At 46.1% G+C, this 21,457-nt stretch overlaps 2 protein-coding genes across 2 annotated transcripts in view; both read right to left on the bottom strand.

Moving 5' to 3' along the window:
• The window catches only part of LOC306981047 (uncharacterized protein), a gene marked incomplete at both ends in the record, with an annotated part of 176,471 nt that overhangs the window by 95,622 nt on the left and 59,392 nt on the right, over nt 1–21,457 (bottom strand). The gene's annotated exons all lie outside the window — the stretch shown is intronic.
• Nucleotides 3,237–16,703, bottom strand: LOC306980653 (phosphatidylcholine:ceramide cholinephosphotransferase 2-like; the record flags this gene model as incomplete). Its single annotated transcript, XM_079580081.1, has 7 exons — nt 16,489–16,703; nt 14,033–14,413; nt 10,095–10,212; nt 9,120–9,177; nt 8,949–9,044; nt 4,993–5,159; nt 3,237–3,452 (listed from the first exon to the last, which is right to left on the bottom strand). Exons 1-7 carry the CDS (start codon nt 16,626–16,628, stop codon nt 3,237–3,239), a joined length of 1,176 nt encoding a protein of 391 aa, XP_079436207.1. The 5' UTR covers nt 16,629–16,703.

The following is a 21,457-nucleotide window of genomic DNA, read 5'->3' as shown; positions in this document are numbered from 1 at the left end:
ATGACACAATAACATGATGTAAAGCTTGAAAAAGTCCATTTTAATATTAAACGCAGATTATTTTCCCACTGTCAGGCTTCGTTTCAGAATAAAACATGGCGACTAACGACTCTGCGCCGCCGCTGCTGGCCCTGAAGGCGCAGGCGTCCGTGGTGAACCTCCTCGTGACGCTGCCTCTCTCCGTCCTCGTCCTGTTTCTGGGATTCCAGCAGTGGAAGTCCAAAAGGAAGGATCCCTCCTGGTCCATGAGCTTCTCCGACTTCTTCACCTTCCACCAGGCGCTGATGGAGGTCGTGGGGAGCGCGGGGTACGCAGTCACCGCGCTCCTCGTCTGCCTCGGCGCCGGCGACAGCGAGCGCTCCCTCATGTTCGCCTACTTCGCGTGGTACGGGCAGATGGCGTTCCCGGTCTTCACGTGCCTCGAGCACTACGTGGCGGTGGTGCATCCCGTGACGTTCATCGGGCTGAGGAAGGGGAAGGGGCCGGTGCTCCGTCACGCGAGCGCCGCGGCCGTGTGGCTGTCCGCCATCGCCATGACGACCGCGGTGGTGATCTACAGAAAATACAGCCTCACCTTCGTCATCATCGACATCTGCCTCATGACCGGGTGTTTGGCGGTGGTGTCGCACTGCAGCGTCTCTGTGCTCAGAGTCCTGGTCCTCCCGAAGCCAGGGGGCGCCGTGCAGGACAGATCCAAGAGGCACGCGCTCCTCGTCATCGGGATGTTCCTCGCCGTGCTGAGCCTGAGGTTCGTCTGGAACGTCCTGTTGAGCATCATTTGGAGTTTCCCAGATCTCCGTGGGGATTGTGAGGTCGTCGCTGGTTTCATGGCGTGTTGGATCAACCTGGTGACGAGTCTGATGCAGCCGCTGCTCTATCTGCACAAAACCGGGCGGCTGTGCCGGCGCGGGAGAGTTTCCACCGAGAAATAACACGGAACCAGTTCCTAAAGGTGTAAATATTTCCGTTTGCGAGTGTGTGTTTTGGTCCCGCGTTTAAAACTTCTGTAAAAGTTTAGTTTTAGTTTCATTTTAATGTATGTATTTTGCTTTGCTTTATTCGTCCAACCATCACTCTGTCCGGAGCCGGGTCGTGGAAACAGCGTCTGAGCAGAGATGTCCAGACTTCTCTATCCACGCACACCTCCTCCAGCTGTTCTGGGGGGACCCCGAGGCGACACCAGGCCACACAGTCGCTCCAGCGTGTCCTGGGTCTGGGCAGTCTCCCAATAGGACATGTCTGGAACACCTCCAGAGGGAAGGAGACCAGGAGGCTCTGAAACAGATGCCTGAGCCTCAGCTGCTCCTCTCGACGTGAAGGAGCAGCGACTCTACTCCGAGCTCCTCCCGGGTAACTCGTCTCCTCATCCATGGAGTTGCCTTGTGTGTGAAATGCGCGGTATAGTGAACTTGTACTGTGTGTTGGTTTCGCTGGTCGCTTTATTGACATCATGCTCCCCGTCTCCTCGCTCGTGCTCTTCAGGGGCTTCAGATCTGGAGAAGACATCGAGCTTCTTCTTCTTCTCCTCCTTCACCAACTCGGACTGTCGGTTCTTCGGTGCTCGGCCGCTCGGAGCCCGGGAGCCGGATCCGAGCGAGAGACGAGAGGTCCAAACGGAACACAAGTTCGCCTGGAACATTCTGTACAGCGTCCTGTGCTTCCACAGTGACGCTGCAAAACACACCTGGTGAACTGGCTCCATCTGGTCAGTAATCTGAGGCTGCCGTGATTCGGGCTGAACGATTTATCGCATTTGCGATTTTATCGCAATATTACGCAACGCGATTTCGAAATTGCAGAGGCACGCGATATCGCCCCATGCAGCTGATGCAGCGGCCCATAGAAGTGAATGTAGCAGCGAGAGACGCCACAGACGCTCGGCTCCGCGCTCCACCACACGCTTTTCTTTACTTCTCCGTCTACTTAATGCGCATATAAAGCAGCCACCGCTCAGGACTATTGCTGTTCCCTCCGTTAGCATTGCGTTAGCTGCAGCGCTACACGGTCTGATGCTCTGATCACAGAAACTTTCCTCCGGATTCACACGTCTCGGCCTCCACAGAGATGAAGCTGAGCCTGAGCTGCTTGTTGAGAGTCGTATGTGACTCACTTTTGGAGGCTTATGTTTGGGAATGTTTTGGATAAAGATAAGAACTTATCTCACAACCACTGACTAAAACACAAGAGCAAATAGCAACGGACGGAGGCTCTTCAGCGTCTGGGACACACCACGCGGTGCAGCTGTAGTTAGTGGTGCATCGTCCCGAGTCGGGGGTAGGGCTGGGCACCGGCAAAGGAACAGGCCACGGTGTTTCTATACTGAGATATGTTCTTACCTGAACTTAGCCGAGTTGATACGTCTGGTCTTTGTGCCTGTGGAAGAGCTTGGTCGCTTCTAAGTTCACCCCGTTTTGAGCTGTGGGAATATGCTGGAAGACGCCAAATGCTAAAAACATCCTTGGTCCATCCTTCATATATTTCGGACCAGAGGTGAGAGAATGGGACCGTTTGCCATATACTATTTTAAAAAGTGGGGAAATAGAATAGTAGTCCTAAACCCCAGTCTCACAGTGGCTTAGTGGTTAGTGGTCATTATGTTCCTCTTCTGCCCTGCACTTCTGCACAGAGGAACAGTGGGTTGGCCCTTCGTCGAATAGCCATGGGATGCTGCTGTCGGGCCCCCTGTGGATTGTTCCTTAAGGCCCCAGAACTCTGGTCACAGAACTTTTGTGTTCGGACGCTGGACAATCCTAGTGCCACACAGCACCAGTCAGCGGTTTTATAATCTTTGTTTTTATTTGTGTTGTTTGTATTGCGTGTCTTCATATGGAGCTCCATACTCATAAATAAAGATGATGAATTCAATATGACATGAGGAGAATAAACATCATACAAAAGTGTTTTATTCCCATATATCTCTATATAAAGGTGTTGTATTTACACGTCTGACTGATTTTAGCACCAGCACGTTTAGCCACGAGTCAGACAATATTCAACATAACAAAACACAAACATAAAAAGGAGAGAAATTAGTTTTCGTAGTGTTATTTTTGAACCGTTATTTATCCATGAGAGTCCGGCTGGGATTATTAGTCTCAGAGCAGAGTCCTGGCCCCAGAGCGGACCCTATTGTTCAAGTTTTAGTGGTCGGGGAAGGGATGTGCAAACTCCACAGAGGAGGCGAGGGCACTCAGCTGTTTCTGGAGTATCGAGTCTTTTCGAGTCCGTCATGGCCGTCACTCGTCCCGGCCGTCGCTCGTCGCCGCCGGCCTCCACCATCTCGACGCGCCGCCGGTCTCCACCATCTTGTATCGCTGTCGGCAGGACGACGGCAGGTTGATGGGCCAGGAGAACTCCACGGGGACCACGGTCTGGACGTTTCTCTCCAGGAAGTTGAACACCGGGTTCCACCACGTCCGCGACAGCAGGTTGTTCGGGGCTCGACGCAGCGACTGCAAACACACAAACACACAAGTGTGAAGGTTTGGCTCATCGTTAAGTGAAAACCTCCAGAACTTAAGGCCAGACACTGCAGAAGTGTTGTTACCGTACATGCTCTAATATAGGCCGGGGCCTTTATTTACTCAAGGGCATCCAGGACCAGGCCTTTATTGGAACCAGGCCACAATTAGAGACAGGCCTTTATTTCTATCTGAGCAAAACGGACGACCAGGAAAACGAAGAAAAACGAGATTTGTGTCCATTTGCACCTAAAATATTAGGTTCATTTATTAATTAACATTTCAAACCCTCTCCCAGCCAGTGTTAATTTTGTCGACTAAAATATTTAGTCTTAATTTTAGTCAAAGTGATTTTTTTGACGACTAAAATTGGACTAAAACTAAATTAAAAGTTCCTCATGAGACTAAAACTATGACTAAAATGTCCAGATATTTTAGTCGACTAAAATAAGACTAAATAAAAATGAAAAGGAGAGACTAAAATCATCCAAACTTCTACTGACAGTTTGAAAGAGCCTCAGATCATATAGATTCACTGCCAAATGAACAGCTCTTGACAAATTCCTTTTTCGTCAAAAGACTAAGACTAAAACTAAATTAAAATATGTTGTCAAAATTAACACTGCTCCCAGCGGCTGGAACATTGACGCCTTTTATTTGAGCATTGACATCAGTGTCACTGCAGGTTTCTGTTTCGTTTTTACCGCGGACCGGATTATTTGTTGTTATCTTGTGTAAAAGGCGAGTTTAGACGGAGCGTTTGTGTTTGTGATCGATCATGAGACTGACCCGAGAGAAGACGAGACGCTCGCGCTGATGGGAGGAGTTATTTTGAGGCGTGGGACTGACCTGCACACGGAGCAGCTGGACGTGCTTTGAAGACGCGATGGAGACTTTATTAAAACCCTGGAGGGTCATAAACATTTGTTGCCCTGTTTCCAAATATCGTCACAGGAGGTTTGAAAAGTGTCTAAATCTGTGTCAAAGTTACGCTCGGATCAGCTCCTCCGCAGCGTCCCCCTCGGCCCGGGTTCAGTTTGTTACTTCCTGCACGTGAGTTTTCTTTTACACCAGTATGAGACAAATTCCTAACATGGGGAATATTTCTACCGCTCTAGTTTCTAATAAAAGCCCCGGCCTGTTTTAGAAACCGGCTTTAATTTGCCTCCGCCAGACGCGAACCCGGCCTCTGTCAGAGACCCGGCCTCTGTCAGAGACCCGGCCTCTGTCAGAGACCCGGCCTCTGTCGGAGACCCGGCCTCTGTCGGAGACCCGGCCTCTGTCGGAGACCCGGCCCCTGTCGGAGACCCGGCCCCTGTCGGAGACCCGGCCTCTGTCGGAGACCCGGCCCCTGTCGGAGACCCGGCCCCTGTCGGAGACCCGGCCCCTGTCGGAGACCCGGCCCCTGTCGGAGACCCGGCCCCTGTCGGAGACCCGGCCCCTGTCAGAGACCCGTTCAGGGGTTTCCAAAGTGGGGGCTGCAGTGTTGGACAGTCTGGTAACATGACTCTATGACAGAAGAGTTCCTCACGTGAGAGTTGGCCATGGTGTGGTACCACCAGAACAGGCGTGTGGTGACGAAGTAGGCGATGACCACGTCGATGCTGTAGTGCTCATGGGCCACGAGGATGCAGACCACGCCCGACACGCTGAGGAGCCAGCAGCTCCAGTGGTACCACCACATCCACCGCGGGCAGTCTGCAGAGAGAGAGACAGGAGTGAGGAGAGACAGGAGTGAGGAGAGTCTGCAGAGAGAGAGACAGGAGTGAGGAGAGTCTGCAGAGAGAGAGACAGGAGTGAGGAGAGAGAACGGAGTGAGGAGAGACAGGAGTGAGGAGAGTCTGCAGAGAGAGAGACAGGAGTGAGGAGAGTCTGCAGAGAGAGAGAGACAGGAGAGTCTGCAGAGAGAGAGACAGGAGTGAGGAGAGAGAGACAGGAGTGAGGAGAGACAGGAGTGAGGCAGGAGTGAGGAGAGGCAGGAGTGAGGAGAGTCTGCAGAGAGAGAGAGACAGGAGTGAGGAGAGAGAGACAGGAGTGAGGAGAGAGAGACAGGAGTGAGGAGAGAGAGACAGGAGTGAGACAGGAGTGAGGAGAGACAAGAGTGAGGAGAGAGACAGGAGTGAGGAGAGACAGGAGTGAGGAGAGAGACAGGAGTGAGGAGAGACAGGAGTGAGGAGAGACAGGAGTGAGGAGAGTCTGCAGAGAGAGAGAGACAGGAGAGTCAGCAGAGAGAGAGACAGGAGTGAGGAGAGTCTGCAGAGAGAGAGAGACAGGAGAGTCTGCAGAGAGAGAGACAGGAGTGAGGAGAGACAGGAGTGAGGAGAGACAGGAGTGAGGAGAGTCTGCAGAGAGAGAGACAGGAGTGAGGAGAGACACAGGAGTGAGGAGAGAGAGACAGGAGTGAGGAGAGACAGGAGTGAGGAGAGAGACAGGAGTGAGGAGAGACAGGAGTGAGGAGAGACAGGAGTGAGGAGAGAGACAGGAGTGAGGAGAGACAGGAGTGAGGAGAGACAGGAGTGAGGAGAGAGACAGGAGTGAGGAGAGACAGGAGTGAGGAGAGACAGGAGTGAGGAGAGAGACAGGAGTGAGGAGAGACAGGAGTGAGGAGAGAGACAGGAGTGAGGAGAGTCTGCAGAGAGAGAGAGACAGGAGAGTCAGCAGAGAGAGAGACAGGAGTGAGGAGAGTCTGCAGAGAGAGAGAGACAGGAGAGTCAGCAGAGAGAGAGACAGGAGTGAGGAGAGTCTGCAGAGAGAGAGAGACAGGAGAGTCTGCAGAGAGAGAGACAGGAGTGAGGAGAGACAGGAGTGAGGAGAGACAGGAGTGAGGAGAGTCTGCAGAGAGAGAGACAGGAGTGAGGAGAGACACAGGAGTGAGGAGAGAGAGACAGGAGTGAGGAGAGACAGGAGTGAGGAGAGACAGGAGTGAGGAGAGAGACAGGAGTGAGGAGAGACAGGAGTGAGGAGAGACAGGAGTGAGGAGAGTGAGACAGGAGTGAGGAGAGAGACAGGAGTGAGGAGAGAGACAGGAGTGAGGAGAGAGAGACAGGAGTGAGGAGAGACAGGAGTGAGGAGAGTCTGCAGAGAGAGAGACAGGAGTGAGGAGAGAGAGACAGGAGTGAGGAGAGAGAGACAGGAGTGAGGAGAGAGAGACAGGAGTGAGGAGAGTGAGACAGGAGTGAGGAGAGTCTGCAGAGAGAGAGACAGGAGTGAGGAGAGACAGGAGTGAGGAGAGACAGGAGTGAGGCAGGAGTGAGGAGAGTCTGCAGAGAGAGAGACAGGAGTGAGGAGAGACAGGAGTGAGGAGAGAGACAGGAGTGAGGAGAGTCTGCAGAGAGAGAGACAGGAGTGAGGAGAGACAGGAGTGAGGAGAGAGACAGGAGTGAGGAGAGTCTGCAGAGAGAGAGACAGGAGTGAGGAGAGAGACCGGAGTGAGGAGAGAGACCGGAGTGAGGAGAGAGACCGGAGTGAGGAGAGAGACCGGAGTGAGGAGAGAGACCGGAGTGAGGAGAGAGACAGGAGTGAGGAGAGAGACAGGAGTGAGGAGAGAGAGACAGGAGTGAGGAGAGAGAGACAGGAGTGAGGAGAGAGAGGAGTGAGGAGAGAGACAGGAGTGAGGAGAGAGACAGGAGTGAGGAGAGTCTGCAGAGAGAGAGAGACAGGAGTGAGGAGAGACAGGAGTGAGGAGAGAGACAGGAGTGAGGAGAGAGACAGGAGTGAGGAGAGAGACAGGAGTGAGGAGAGTCTGCAGAGAGAGACAGGAGTGAGGAGAGAGAGGAGTGAGGAGAGAGACAGGAGTGAGGAGAGAGACAGGAGTGAGGAGAGAGACAGGAGTGAGGAGAGAGGCAGGAGTGAGGAGAGACAGGAGTGAGGAGAGAGACAGGAGTGAGGAGAGTCTGCAGAGAGAGAGACCGGAGTGAGGAGAGACAGGAGTGAGGAGAGTCTACAGAGAGAGAGACAGGAGTGAGGAGAGAGACAGGAGAGAGGCAGGAGTGAGGAGAGAGACAGGAGTGAGGAGAGAGACAGGAGTGAGGAGAGAGACAGGAGTGAGGAGAGAGGCAGGAGTGAGGAGAGTCTGCAGAGAGAGAGACAGGAGTGAGGAGAGTGAGACAGGAGAGAGGCAGGAGTGAGGAGAGAGACAGGAGTGAGGAGAGAGACAGGAGTGAGGAGAGAGACAGGAGTGAGGAGAGAGACAGGAGTGAGGAGAGAGACAGGAGTGAGGAGAGACAGGAGTGAGGAGAGACACAGGAGTGAGGAGAGACACAGGAGTGAGGAGAGACACAGGAGTGAGGAGAGACACAGGAGTGAGGAGAGACAGGAGTGAGGAGAGAGGCAGGAGTGAGGAGAGAGACAGGAGTGAGGAGAGAGACAGGAGTGAGGAGAGAGACAGGAGTGAGGAGAGAGAGACAGGAGTGAGGAGAGAGACAGGAGTGAGACAGGAGTGAGGAGAGAGACAGGAGTGAGGAGAGAGACAGGAGTGAGGAGAGAGACAGGAGTGAGACAGGAGTGAGGAGAGAGACAGGAGTGAGGAGAGAGAGACAGGAGTGAGGAGAGAGAGACAGGAGTGAGGAGAGAGAGACAGGAGTGAGGAGAGAGACAGGAGTGAGGAGAGAGACAGGAGTGAGGAGAGAGAGGAGTGAGGAGAGAGACAGGAGTGAGGAGAGAGAGACAGGAGTGAGGAGAGAGACAGGAGTGAGGAGAGAGAGACAGGAGAGAGTCTACAGAGGAGACATTAGTGATGAGAGTCTGCAGAGAGAGAGACAGGAGTGAGGAGAGAGAGACAGGAGTGAGGAGAGTCTGCAGAGAGAGAGAGACAGGAGTGAGGAGAGAGAGACAGGAGAGAGTCTACAGAGGAGACATTAGTGATGAGAGTCTGCAGAGAGAGAGACAGGAGTGAGGAGAGAGACAGGAGTGAGGAGAGAGACAGGAGTGAGGAGAGAGACAGGAGTGAGGAGAGACAGGAGTGAGGAGACACAGGAGTGAGGAGAGACACAGGAGTGAGGAGAGAGACAGGAGTGAGGAGAGTCTGCAGAGAGAGAGACAGGAGTGAGGAGACACAGGAGTGAGGAGAGAGACAGGAGTGAGGAGAGACAGGAGTGAGGAGACACAGGAGTGAGGAGAGACACAGGAGTGAGGAGAGACAGGAGTGAGGAGAGTCTGCAGAGAGAGAGACAGGAGTGAGGAGAGAGACAGGAGTGAGGAGAGAGACAGGAGTGAGGAGAGACAGGAGTGAGGAGAGACACAGGAGTGAGGAGAGACACAGGAGTGAGGAGAGAGACAGGAGTGAGGAGAGTCTGCAGAGAGAGAGACAGGAGTGAGGAGACACAGGAGTGAGGAGAGAGACAGGAGTGAGGAGAGACAGGAGTGAGGAGACACAGGAGTGAGGAGAGACAGGAGTGAGGAGAGACACAGGAGTGAGGAGAGTCTGAAAAGGGCTGCCAGCAGGGGGCGCCAGAGACACTGAGGAGCCTCATGAACACAGACACTCACACTCTTTGATGAAAAGGTAGGAGAGCGTCAGCATCACCGTGTGTCCGCTGTACAGGAAGTCTCCACACATGAGGTGAGATCCCGTCAGAGACAAACCTGAAGACAGAAGAAACCAGGTCAATAAAAAAAAACTAAAACCTAAAACTATAACAATAATAAAGCGTGTCGTGCCTCCTCCTGAGATCAGCCGCAGGATCCGCCAGATTTTCCCCGTGGAGTCGTTATAAAGCTGAAACACAAAGATTATAGTTTTATATCTGGTCTTTTGGCCTGTTCAGACGCTGTGGTACAGGGTGGTACCTTCGTAGTCACCAGCCTTGGCGTCACCATAGACAGCGATTTTAAACTAGACAAGCAGGTCAATGGCGTTTTAAAATCAAGTTTTTATCAGCTTCGTCTTTTATCAAAAGTGAAGCCGTTTTTATCTTTTAATTTGCTCAAACAGGTCGTGCATGCTTTTATTTCTTCTCGTTGGGACGACTGCAATGCCCTTTATTCAGGCATTGGCCTCAAAACACTTTCCCGATTGCAGCTAGTCCAGAACTCAGCAGCACGACTTTTAACAGGAGCCAGAAAACGCGAGCACATTACCCCTATTTTAGCGTCTTTGCACTGGCTGCCTGTACGTTTTAGAATTGATTTTAAAATGTTGTTGTTTGTTTTTAAAGCTTTGAATGGACTGGCCCCTCAGTATATTGCAGACCTCATCCGAATCTATCCTCCGGCGCGTGCTCTGAGGTCTGAGGCCCAGCTACAGCTTGTGGTTCCTAAGACAAAGCGGAAAACCAGGGGGGACAGAGCGTTCTAAGCTGTGGAACGCTCTGCCCCTCCACGTTTGAACGGCCCCCACAGTGGAGTGTTTTAAATCTCATCTTGTTGTGTGGTCCCCGTGTCTTTTATTTATTTTATCTTGTTGATTTTATTGTTTTATTCAATGTTTTTAACGATTTTATTGTTTTATCTATTTTATTTTTATTAATGTCTTTTACGAACTATTTATTGTTTTATGCAGGTTTTATTTTTTATTTTTTTTGTGGTAGGGCTAATAAGTATTGTATCTGTTTTTAGGATCTCATGTGCAGCACTTTGGAAACATCTTTATTTGTATAGCACATTTAACCAACAAAGTGGATTGGATTGGATTACCTTGGGCGCGCAGACCATGTGTTTCCCCGGCACCGGCAGCGTGGTGATGTACATGGTGAGGCAGCGGTACATGTAGAGCGTCCCGATCAGGAAGAAGCAGCGGCGGCCGATGATCGCCCTGGAACCAACAAAAAACTTCCATTAATCCATCGTTTTTTATCAATCACGCAAAGAACTAGGGAAGCACCGATCCGAATATCGGATATCGGCTGATACTCAAACCCCCAGTATCGTATCATCTGTATAAATAACCATTAGTTGTTTCAGCCCTAGTTTATATCACAACAGACTGTAGTAAACGAGGCGTTCAGGGCGAGAACCTGAAAGTCTGAATAAGTAAATAAAGAGTAAATAAAGGTGAGTCTTTACTTGTGTTTGTCTGTTTGTCTGTCTGATTCCAGGTGAAATTCAGTCGTTGAGCAAACCTGGCTCTGTAAATGATGGTCTGCTGTAGCTGATGACACCACCCTGTTACAGCCCAACAGCTCCCTCTACTGGCAGAGAGAGTCACTGATCTCCTGGACTCAGTGGGCTGAAACTTGGGGTATGTAATTTAACCCAAGCAAAACCAAAGCAAAGTTTCTTTCCAAAAAATTGAAAAAGAAGAACTTGGTCGCTTCCAACTTCACCCCATTTGGCCCCATAGAGGAGAGGAGGAGGGGCTAATACATAAATAGAAATGCTAACAACATCTTTGATCGTTTTGCATGCGTAAAGACCAGACAGGTACACATCAACTCGTCTAAGCTCAGGTAAGAACAGATCTCAGTCTGGAAAACGGTGAGCTGCTTCTTTAATCAGGAAGTGTTTAAGTGTTTACTTGTGTTTGAGGAAGAGCCTTAAACAGGAAGAGTTTAATTGTTTACTTGTGTTTGAGGAAGAGCCTGAATCAGGAAGTGTTTAATTGTTTACTTGTGTTTGAGGAAGAGCCTGAATCAGGAAGTGTTTAATTGTGTTTGAGGAAGAGCCTTTAACAGGAAGTGTTTACTTGTTTACTTGTGTTTGAGGAAGAGCCTGAATCAGGAAGTGTTTACTTGTGTTTGAGGAAGAGCCTTTAACAGGAAGTGTTTACTTGTGTTTGAGGAAGAGCCTTAAACAGGAAGTGTTTACTTGTTTACTTGTGTTTGAGGAAGAGCCTTAAACAGGAAGTGTTTACTTGTGTTTGAGGAAGAGCCTTAAACAGGAAGTGTTTACTTGTGTTTGAGGAAGAGCCTTGAACAGGAAGTGTTTACTTGTGTTTGAGGAAGAGCCTTTAACAGGAAGTGTTTACTTGTGTTTGAGGAAGAGCCTTGAACAGGAAGTGTTTACTTGTGTTTGAGGAAAAGCCTGAATCAGGAAGAGTTTAATTGTTTACTTGTGTTTGAGGAAGAGCCTTAAACAGGAAGTGTTTACTTGTGTTTGAGGAAGAGCCTTAATCAGGAAGTGTTTACTTGTGTTTGAGGAAGAGCCTTTAACAGGAAGTGTTTACTTGTGTTTGAGGAAGAGCCTTAAACAGGAAGTGTTTACTTGTTTACTTGTGTTTGAGGAAGAGCCTTAAACAGGAAGTGTTTAATTGTTTACTTGTGTTTGAGGAAGAGCCTGAATCAGGAAGTGTTTAATTGTTTACTTGTGTTTGAGGAAGAGCCTTAAACAGGAAGTGTTTACTTGTTTACTTGTGTTTGAGGAAGAGCCTTAAACAGGAAGTGTTTACTTGTGTTTGAGGAAGAGCCTTAAACAGGAAGTGTTTACTTGTGTTTGAGGAAGAGCCTTTAACAGGAAGTGTTTACTTGTGTTTGAGGAAGAGCCTTAAACAGGAAGTGTTTACTTGTTTACTTGTGTTTGAGGAAGAGCCTTAAACAGGAAGTGTTTAATTGTTTACTTGTGTTTGAGGAAGAGCCTGAATCAGGAAGTGTTTAATTGTTTACTTGTGTTTGAGGAAGAGCCTTAAACAGGAAGTGTTTACTTGTTTACTTGTGTTTGAGGAAGAGCCTTAAACAGGAAGTGTTTACTTGTGTTTGAGGAAGAGCCTTTAACAGGAAGTGTTTACTTGTGTTTGAGGAAGAGCCTGAATCAGGAAGAGTTTAATTGTTTACTTGTGTTTGAGGAAGAGCCTTTAACAGGAAGTGTTTACTTGTGTTTGAGGAAGAGCCTTTAACAGGAAGTGTTTACTTGTGTTTGAGGAAGAGCCTGAATCAGGAAGAGTTTAATTGTTTACTTGTGTTTGAGGAAGAGCCTTTAACAGGAAGTGTTTACTTGTGTTTGAGGAAGAGCCTTTAACAGGAAGTGTTTACTTGTGTTTGAGGAAGAGCCTTAATCAGGAAGTGTTTACTTGTGTTTGAGGAAGAGCCTTTAACAGGAAGTGTTTACTTGTTTACTTGTGTTTGAGGAAGAGCCTTAATCAGGAAGTGTTTACTTGTGTTTGAGGAAGAGCCTTTAACAGGAAGTGTTTACTTGTGTTTGAGGAAGAGCCTTAAACAGGAAGAGTTTAATTGTTTACTTGTGTTTGAGGAAGAGCCTTTAACAGGAAGTGTTTACTTGTGTTTGAGGAAGAGCCTTAATCAGGAAGTGTTTACTTGTGTTTGAGGAAGAGCCTTAAACAGGAAGTGTTTACTTGTTTACTTGTGTTTGAGGAAGAGCCTTAATCAGGAAGTGTTTACTTGTTTACTTGTGTTTGAGGAAGAGCCTTAATCAGGAAGTGTTTACTTGTGTTTGAGGAAGAGCCTTTAACAGGAAGTGTTTACTTGTGTTTGAGGAAGAGCCTTTAACAGGAAGTGTTTACTTGTGTTTGAGGAAGAGCCTTAAACAGGAAGTGTTTACTTGTGTTTGAGGAAGAGCCTTTAACAGGAAGTGTTTACTTGTGTTTGAGGAAGAGCCTTAAACAGGAAGAGTTTACTTGTGTTTGAGGAAGAGCCTTTAACAGGAAGTGTTTACTTGTGTTTGAGGAAGAGCCTTAAACAGGAAGAGTTTAATTGTGTTTGAGGAAAAGCCTTAAACAGGAAGAGTTTAATTGTTTACTTGTGTTTGAGGAAGAGCCTTAATCAGGAAGAGTTTAATTGTGTTTGAGGAAGAGCCTTTAACAGGAAGTGTTTACTTGTGTTTGAGGAAGAGCCTTAATCAGGAAGTGTTTACTTGTGTTTGAGGAAGAGCCTTTAACAGGAAGTGTTTACTTGTGTTTGAGGAAGAGCCTGAATCAGGAAGTGTTTACTTGTGTTTGAGGAAGAGCCTTTAACAGGAAGTGTTTACTTGTGTTTGAGGAAGAGCCTTGAACAGGAAGTGTTTACTTGTGTTTGAGGAAGAGCCTGAATCAGGAAGTGTTTACTTGTGTTTGAGGAAGAGCCTTAAACAGGAAGTGTTTACTTGTGTTTGAGGAAGAGCCTTAAACAGGAAGTGTTTACTTGTGTTTGAGGAAGAGCCTTAAACAGGAAGTGTTTACTTGTGTTTGAGGAAGAGCCTGAATCAGGAAGTGTTTACTTGTGTTTGAGGAAGAGCCTTTAACAGGAAGTGTTTACTTGTGTTTGAGGAAGAGCCTTTAACAGGAAGTGTTTACTTGTGTTTGAGGAAGAGCCTTGAACAGGAAGTGTTTACTTGTGTTTGAGGAAGAGCCTGAATCAGGAAGTGTTTACTTGTGTTTGAGGAAGAGCCTTGAACAGGAAGTGTTTCAGTGTTTACTTGTGTTTGAGGAAGAGCCTTAAACAGGAAGTGTTTACTTGTGTTTGAGGAAGAGCCTTGAACAGGAAGTGTTTACTTGTGTTTGAGGAAGAGCCTTAAACAGGAAGACTTTACTTGTGTTTGAGGAAGAGCCTTGAACAGGAAGTGTTTCAGTGTTTACTTGTGTTTGAGGAAGAGCCTTAAACAGGAAGTGTTTACTTGTGTTTGAGGAAGAGCCTTGAACAGGAAGTGTTTCAGTCTTTACTTGTGTTTGAGGAAGAGCCTTGAACAGGAAGTGTTTCAGTCTTTACTTGTGTTTGAGGAAGAGCCACTGCACCGTCCACAGCCCGACGAGGATGAGCCCGTTGACCTCGGTGACGGTGAAGGCCCAGGGCACGCGGTCGATGTAGTCGAAGAACTTGTCGGGCAGCGGCGGGTTGAGCGCCTTGTCGGGGACGCGCTCGTGCACCACGGTGATGACCACGGTGGTGAACACCAGGTTGAAGGTGGCGTAGAGGAAGGCCACGCCCGTCTTCCACCACTCGCGGGGCAGGCGGCGGGCGCGGTCCTCGGGCACCGCCATCTTCACGTAGTCGCAGTGTCGCCGCAGGCCGTTATGGAGAGTCTGCACCAGACGCTTCTCCTTCAGGAACCGGCAGAGCCTGGACTCCTCCTCCTCGCGCTCCTCGGGGCTCACGGAGCTGTGGTCAAACACACCGTCAAGAAACAAGATATATACTCATATATATACTCTCGCCACATGTTTTCAAAACATCTACCTTACACATTTAGTGACATCGGAGATAAACTCAATGTAAATTTGCACGTCATTTTAACAGATATTTCAATATGATGTATATGACCATTAAATACTACATACATGAATATTTCACTCCATCACTGTACTAGACTTTGTCTCTTTTCGTACACAAGGAAACTCAAAGCGTCTTTGCCGTCGGCTCTGAACACTCGGGCTGAACCATGTGGACAAAACTCCAGGCCAGATATTTCGATATTGATATAACTACATTATAAACCAAAGAGTGCAGTTTTACTGAATGTTCATATCTCGATAACGATACAATAACGATATCTCTTTCAGCCCCACTGAACACGACACTATATGAGCTTAGGTTTTACCAAGATCTTCAACATCAAGTCTCCTCTGAGACTTTTACGCACGAGTTTAACTTTAACATTTGTCTTGTAACATTCATGTTCCATGACTTTGTTCAGTTTAGATCCATTTATCCTGCATTAATAATATAATAAATAACATAGGGCTGCTCGATTATAGAAAAAATAATAATCCTGATTATTTTAGTAATAATTTAAATCACGATTATTCAAACGATTATTTGTTTCCTTAAAAAAATCTTTATTTTATTTATTCATTTTTATTATTATTTTAAAAAACAACTATGGACTACTTTTTTTTGGACAATAAAAGCTTTTTTTTTAATATGCTCACGTTTCTAAACTAATCCTATAGGGACACCTGCCCCCTGCTGGCCAGCCCTCACACCTGTCCAACAGAGCGGCGCGGCCTGATGACATCATCACTCAGCGCTAATGTTTTTATGTCAAACCAAAGCCTGAGCCTTTAGCTCGTGAAATGTGAAGGGAACAGAAACAATCATCTCAGTAGCATGAAGTAATAAGAGTTTGTTTGAGCTCCGTTGATCTGCTCCTGAAGAAGAGTTTTAGACTTTTCTACTAAACAAAACCAGGGCCTGAGCAAAGGATGTCGAGGCTTCTGAACAGCTGTTCTCCTTCAGCACAAGGTGAGCTCTGAACAGTGGCGTTATCTCAGAGTTAGGTATAAATATATTAGTACAATATTATTTACAGTTCTGTCACTGCGCTGGTGTTTCAGCTGATCAGACGCGTCACACAAACCGCGCAGGGCGGATGAGCGGGAGGGCATCCTTAGTAATCGTTTGTTCTCGATTATGCTGTTTTTGTGATCGTCTAGTGCATAGGTGTCAAACTCTGGCCCGCGGCCAAATTTGGCCCGCAATGTAATTATATTTGGCCCGCGAGGCAATACCAAATGACTACTCGAGCTGGCCCACCGGTATTATACTTTTTTTTTCAGATTTTGCATATCTGGACTATTAAGTTATATATTGTATAGTAATAAGTGTTGCTTGTTCCATATTCAATGTTAAAGCAAATCTTGTTTGGGTCCATATTAAAAGGTTCATTTGTTCAATGCTGGCCCACGACTTTGTTCAAGTTTTACATTTTGGCCCACTGTGTATTTGAGTTTGACACCCCTGGTCTAGTGTAATAAATCAAAATCGTAATCGAATTTCGATTAATTGCACAGCCCTAAAATAACATGCAGCCAATAAAGGTGTAAACGTCTTTAACAAATGCCTCTAAAGAGAGACGGACATTATGGATTTCACTGTAAACATCGTCATCTCCAAACCCACTTGTTCACATGTATCTGACTGATACATGTGAACAAGTGGAGGCTCAGCTGCGCCAGAGGAATGAATCAGAAGTTTGGATATAAACTGGTCCCGTCATCAGATCCTGCACGTCCACAATGGAGGCCTTGTCTGCGCCGGGAAGTGTAGCCGGGGGAAACGAGGCGGGACGGGACAGAAGGTACTGGTATACTTGCTGAAACCAACATCGAGCTGCTGAAACTAACACCTGCTGAAACCAACATCCAGCTGCTGAAACTAACACCTGCTGAAACCAACATCCAGCTCCGATAACACTTTCAGTCTGGATTTAGTTTGGAGGAATCGACCCGACAGTGACGTACGTTTTGACGGCGTCGGCGTCGCCCGCGGGGCCGTCGTCCGGCGTCGACGAGGGGGCGTCCGTCACGTTGGCCTCCACGTGGATCCGAACCTCGCCCTCGTCCTGGATCAAGTTCTGAGCCGCCATTTTGGAAATAAACACGTAATATATAAATAATATCCCAAAGGTGAAGATTAGAAAAGGTCCATCGGCCAATCAGCTGCTTCGACGCATGTCAGGTGACTCGGGAATCAGGAAGTTTCACAAAAAAAGCAAAAACAAAACTAAAAACATAAAATTTAACTGATATAACTCGTCTCCATGTAAGATTTCCAATGTTTTGTGAAAAAAATCTTGACAGTTGAACAGAATCCTCAGCCGCTGGTCGGTGGGAGTGGATTTCAAACGTCAATAAATAAAAAAATATGAAGTTTTGTCGGAGGTAGAGCAAAGAGTCCAAGTCTTCAAGTTAATCCAGTTGTGTCCGAAACTGCTGGATGTCGGTGGAAGCCTGTGATTGGTCGAAAGTGGACGGCGAGGCTTGTGATTGGACAATACTTCGGCCCAAACCTGCGACAAAGAGAAAGAGAAACGTTACCCTGTGCAGTAATCACGGATAAAATATAATATAATATAATAAAATATAATATAATAAACAAGCGGGTCATTCAGCCTCATTCATTAAAAACGTCCCGAGTCCTGTGTGAATTTTAACCCCTTAACTCCCACCTGAACCGAGCACATTTTTCAAAAAATGACAAAAAAATGACAAAAAATGACAAAAAATGACAAAAAATGACAAAAAAAATGACAAAAAATTTGACAAAAAATGACAAAAAATGACAAAAAAATTGACAAAAAGGACAAAAAAAATGACAAAAAAAAGACAAAAAATAACAAAAAATATGACAAAAATTGACAAAAAATTGACAAAAAATTGACAAAAAGGACAAAAAAAAAGACAAAAATTTGACCAAAAAACCCCCCAAAAATGACAAAAAAATAATGATTAAAAAATGATTTAAAAGTCACAAAATGAGTTGAAAAAAGATGGAAAAAAATCTGATGACGTGAGGAAAAAGATCCATCTAGATGAGTTTGGTAGATCTTAGCTTTCAAATGAGGTGTTACACTGGCCTACAGCATTTGGGTAAAGCTGAACTGGAGAAAATGCTCTCGGTTCAGGCGGGAGTTAAGAGGAGTGGGCGGAGCCTCCACAGAGCCAGTCAATGTGCTGAAGATGCTTCCAAACTTCGGTCTGATAAACAAAAACCAGCGTGGTTAAAAACAGTTCACCTCCCCCAGCCTGGTCACATGGGTCACATGGGTCACATGGGTCACATGGGTCACAGCGATTCGTAGAAAAAGAAAAACTCTTTAGAGCCGGACTTTAAGCCGTTCTTAGGAGGTTTGAAGTCCCATTAGAATCAATGATCCCAAGTGTCTCTTTGAGTCGCCTCTGGCCACCAGGGGGCAGTGTTACAGCAATGTCAGCTCCATGAGGAAGTGGAACATATGACCTCAGATCAGGCACTTTTTTAAATGGTAAACGGTCACATTCTCTTTGGGAAACTCGGGTTTAAAACTACCTGGAACATCACGGGTTATTTATCTTGAAAAAGAAACAAAAAAAGACAAGAAAACAATGGAAAAAGTGACGACAACAGGGCAACAACACAAGGAGAAAGATCTGTTTAGATGAGTTTTGTAGGTCTTAGCTTTCAAATGAGGCGTTACACTGGCGAGAAACTTTAGATTTGGGTAAAGCTGAACTGAAGAAAATGTGCTTGGCTAAAGTGGGTGTTAAGTGGTTCCTCTTTACCCAAATCTCAAAGGTTAAGCCTGCAGACCAGCACAATGACCTGCACAACTCTTCATTTTCAGCCTGGTTTTTGTCTCATTTTTGTCGCCATTTTGACACTTTTTTCAAGACACTTTTAGGAGGTTAAGGATAAACATGGGGAGAGTTTTAGAAAAATGAGACGTCTCTGTGTGACAGAAATAACACAGTCTGAGTCTGAGGTGTTGAAGCCGCCGTGTCCGTTTGCTCAGACTCAGAGAGGTTTGTCTGTGTTGTGACTCCGGGCGAGCAGAGGTTACTACAGGTCGTTCAGCTCCTCATGTTTACAGCGGGAAAACACGTCACTGTGAACACACGGCGTCTCAGAGTGAGATCAGACACGCCCAGGATTAAAGACGCACTTTCACAACAAAGCACAGGGCTACAGAGGGGGCGGGGCTTCATTCATCCTATAGGGCTACAGAGGGGGCGGGGCTTCATGCTATATCAGAGACGGGTTAACACTTTCTAATTGTGTGGATTTAACTGTATTTTCACTGTATCTAATAAGATGAGACGCTGCAGGTGAACAGGGAAGAACATAAAAGGTAGGAAAAATAATTTGATATATGAGGAAAAGATGTATTTTCATATAAGGCATTTTAATCTCTTAACCCCCGCCTGAACTGAGCACATTTTCTCCCGTTTAGCTTTACCCAAATCTAAAATCTTAGGAGGAAACAGCTGTGGGAGGAACGGCCCACTGAGGACGATCCTCTTATTATTATGAAACAATATTTCCTTTATCTGTAGTCTGTTCATTTCTATTCACATGGCGTCTCCTGTCCAGATCGAACAGAGGAACCGGCCAACTGGAACTGGACCAAGGACTGGACGGTCTCTGATCTTGGCCCGTCTGCTGAGGGACTCCCTTCGGTCCTGGGTGTATCTCCTGTCCGTCCATGGGAGTGGATCTTTCCTTCTGTGGTTCTCCCTGAGGTTTCTCCGTTTTCCCGTCCACCGAGCTACATCGTCTTATTCCCTGCTCTGTTTTATTGCTTTAATGTTCGGTTTTAAGAAGAGTAAATTTGCTGATATTTGCAGAGACTAAATCTAAATAATGATAGAACCAGGTGTGAATACATGGGTTTATTTTGAAGAGCGGATTCTGGAGCTGATGTAGTTTTTGAATAAACTCATAATGAACGAGAGTAAAAAATAACATTTTGTTTTGTTTTTAGGTTCAAAGCTCAATAAATCAGGGTGCAGATGTTTTGCAGATGTTTTGCAGAATGAAAATGTGCGTCTGGAATCTGTGTCTCGGACGCTCCAGTATTTCACGGCGTCTCGTTACTTCTCACACCAGCGGCTTCTGCAGCAACAAAGATCTAAGGCTTTTAGACTTTTGTTACCATTTAACACAAGCACCAGAGTGTTAAAGCTACATGTAGTTCCTCCACACCTGTAAACCCTCCACTGTTTCAGATCATCATTATTGTATTTGTAATAAGTGTCATTATCTACAGAGACTTAAAGCCCGTTAGACTCGACATGTTTCAGAGTCCGGCTCATTCAGAGTCTGTCACTATTAAAGGGATAGTTCAGGATTTTTGACATAGGGCCTCATTTCCTCGTTATCCAGAGTGTTGCTGATTTCTGGAGATATTTTTTTTTGTAATTCATGCAGTTCTTATATTTGAAGAGTTTTGTGGTGCTAGGCTAGTGCAAGGCTAGTGCATGTCTATGGTATCAGCTAGCCTGCATTAAAAACAGTGTGACCCGCTCCACAGAGCACCTGAGGCAAATCACTTATAACACCAGACTAACCATATAAATGTCTGTGTCCATAGAATCATTTTAAATAACTTATATTTGAGCAGCAGCAGCGTCGTGGTTGTATAAGCTACGCAGCGGTGGAGTGATCTGCTAGAAAATAGTCCCTCAAAATGCGATCGTTCATGTGATGCAGGTCAGTTATATTCCAAACATGACTCTATGGACACAGACGTTTATATTAACTTAGACTTAAAGCCCGTTGGACTCGACGTGTTTCCGGTTCATTCCGAGTGTTTCTCTCTCGGCCGCGTCTGCAGTGAATGAGTCTCAGTAAATGAGAATCTCATGCTTTAAACTTCGTTAAGGACAATTTAGAGCCTCGTAAACAGGACGTGAGCTCAGACAGAGACACGGCTGTTCCCAAACCAGGTCAAACCCAGGCCTGGACCAGGACGGACCCGACGGACCCGGGACAAACTGAACAGGAGGCCATTATTACGACATTTCATTAAACCAACACGGCACAAAAGTCCAGAGTATTAGTTTCTCAGCAGAGTGACTGAAAAACACTGATTCTGCAACAAAACGAGGCTGAAACGGAACAAAAATGAAGGAAAACTAAAACTGAACTGATGCTGAATATTACGAGACGACACTTTAGTGATATTTTGTGCAGGACTCATTTTAACTACTGTGTCTCTGATGTAAATGCTTTTCTATGGGCATATAAATAACCCTAATCCAAACCTTAAAGGTGCCTTATGGAGCTTTTAATGTGAGAAACAGAGCTTTTCATTTGTCCTTTAAAACCTCTTAACTCCCACCTGAACATGTTTTCTCCAAATTCTCCAAATCTAAAAGCTTCTTCAAAACAGAGGCAAAAAAACAGAAGAAAATGAGGATGTAAACACAACAAAAAAAGCTAAAAAGTGACAAAAAAACCCGACAAAAATCCAGCAGAAAAATGACAAAAATCCAGCAAAAAAAGAGACAAAAATCCAGCAAAAAAAAGACTCAAATCCAGCAAAAAAATGACAAAAATCCAGCAGAAAAAAAGACAAAAATCCAGCAGAAAAAAAAGACAAAAATCCAGCAAAAAAAGAGACAAAAATCCAGCAAAAAAAGACAAAAATCCAGCAAAAAAAAGACTAAAATCCAGCAAAAAAAAGACTAAAATCCAGCAAAAAAAAGACTAAAATCCAGCAAAAAAAATGACAAAAATCCAGCAAAAAAAAGAGACAAAAATCCAGCAAAAAAAGTAATAATAAAGTGACGAAAACACATAAGGGAAATAAAAAGTGACGACAACATATTTTAATGTAGATTTTAAAAAATGTGATTTAATTTTAGGTGAAATTTAGTAAAATAATTCTTACTCATTTTAGTCGACTTTACATTATTAATATTCATTATAATCATA

Source organism: Gobius niger, assembly GCF_951799975.1.
Source record: "Gobius niger genome assembly, chromosome: 21".
In the NCBI taxonomy this organism is placed as follows: Eukaryota; Metazoa; Chordata; class Actinopteri; order Gobiiformes; family Gobiidae; genus Gobius; species Gobius niger.
The sequence above is the reverse complement of the archived record's forward strand: the minus strand, read 5'-3'. Positions and strand labels throughout refer to the sequence as shown.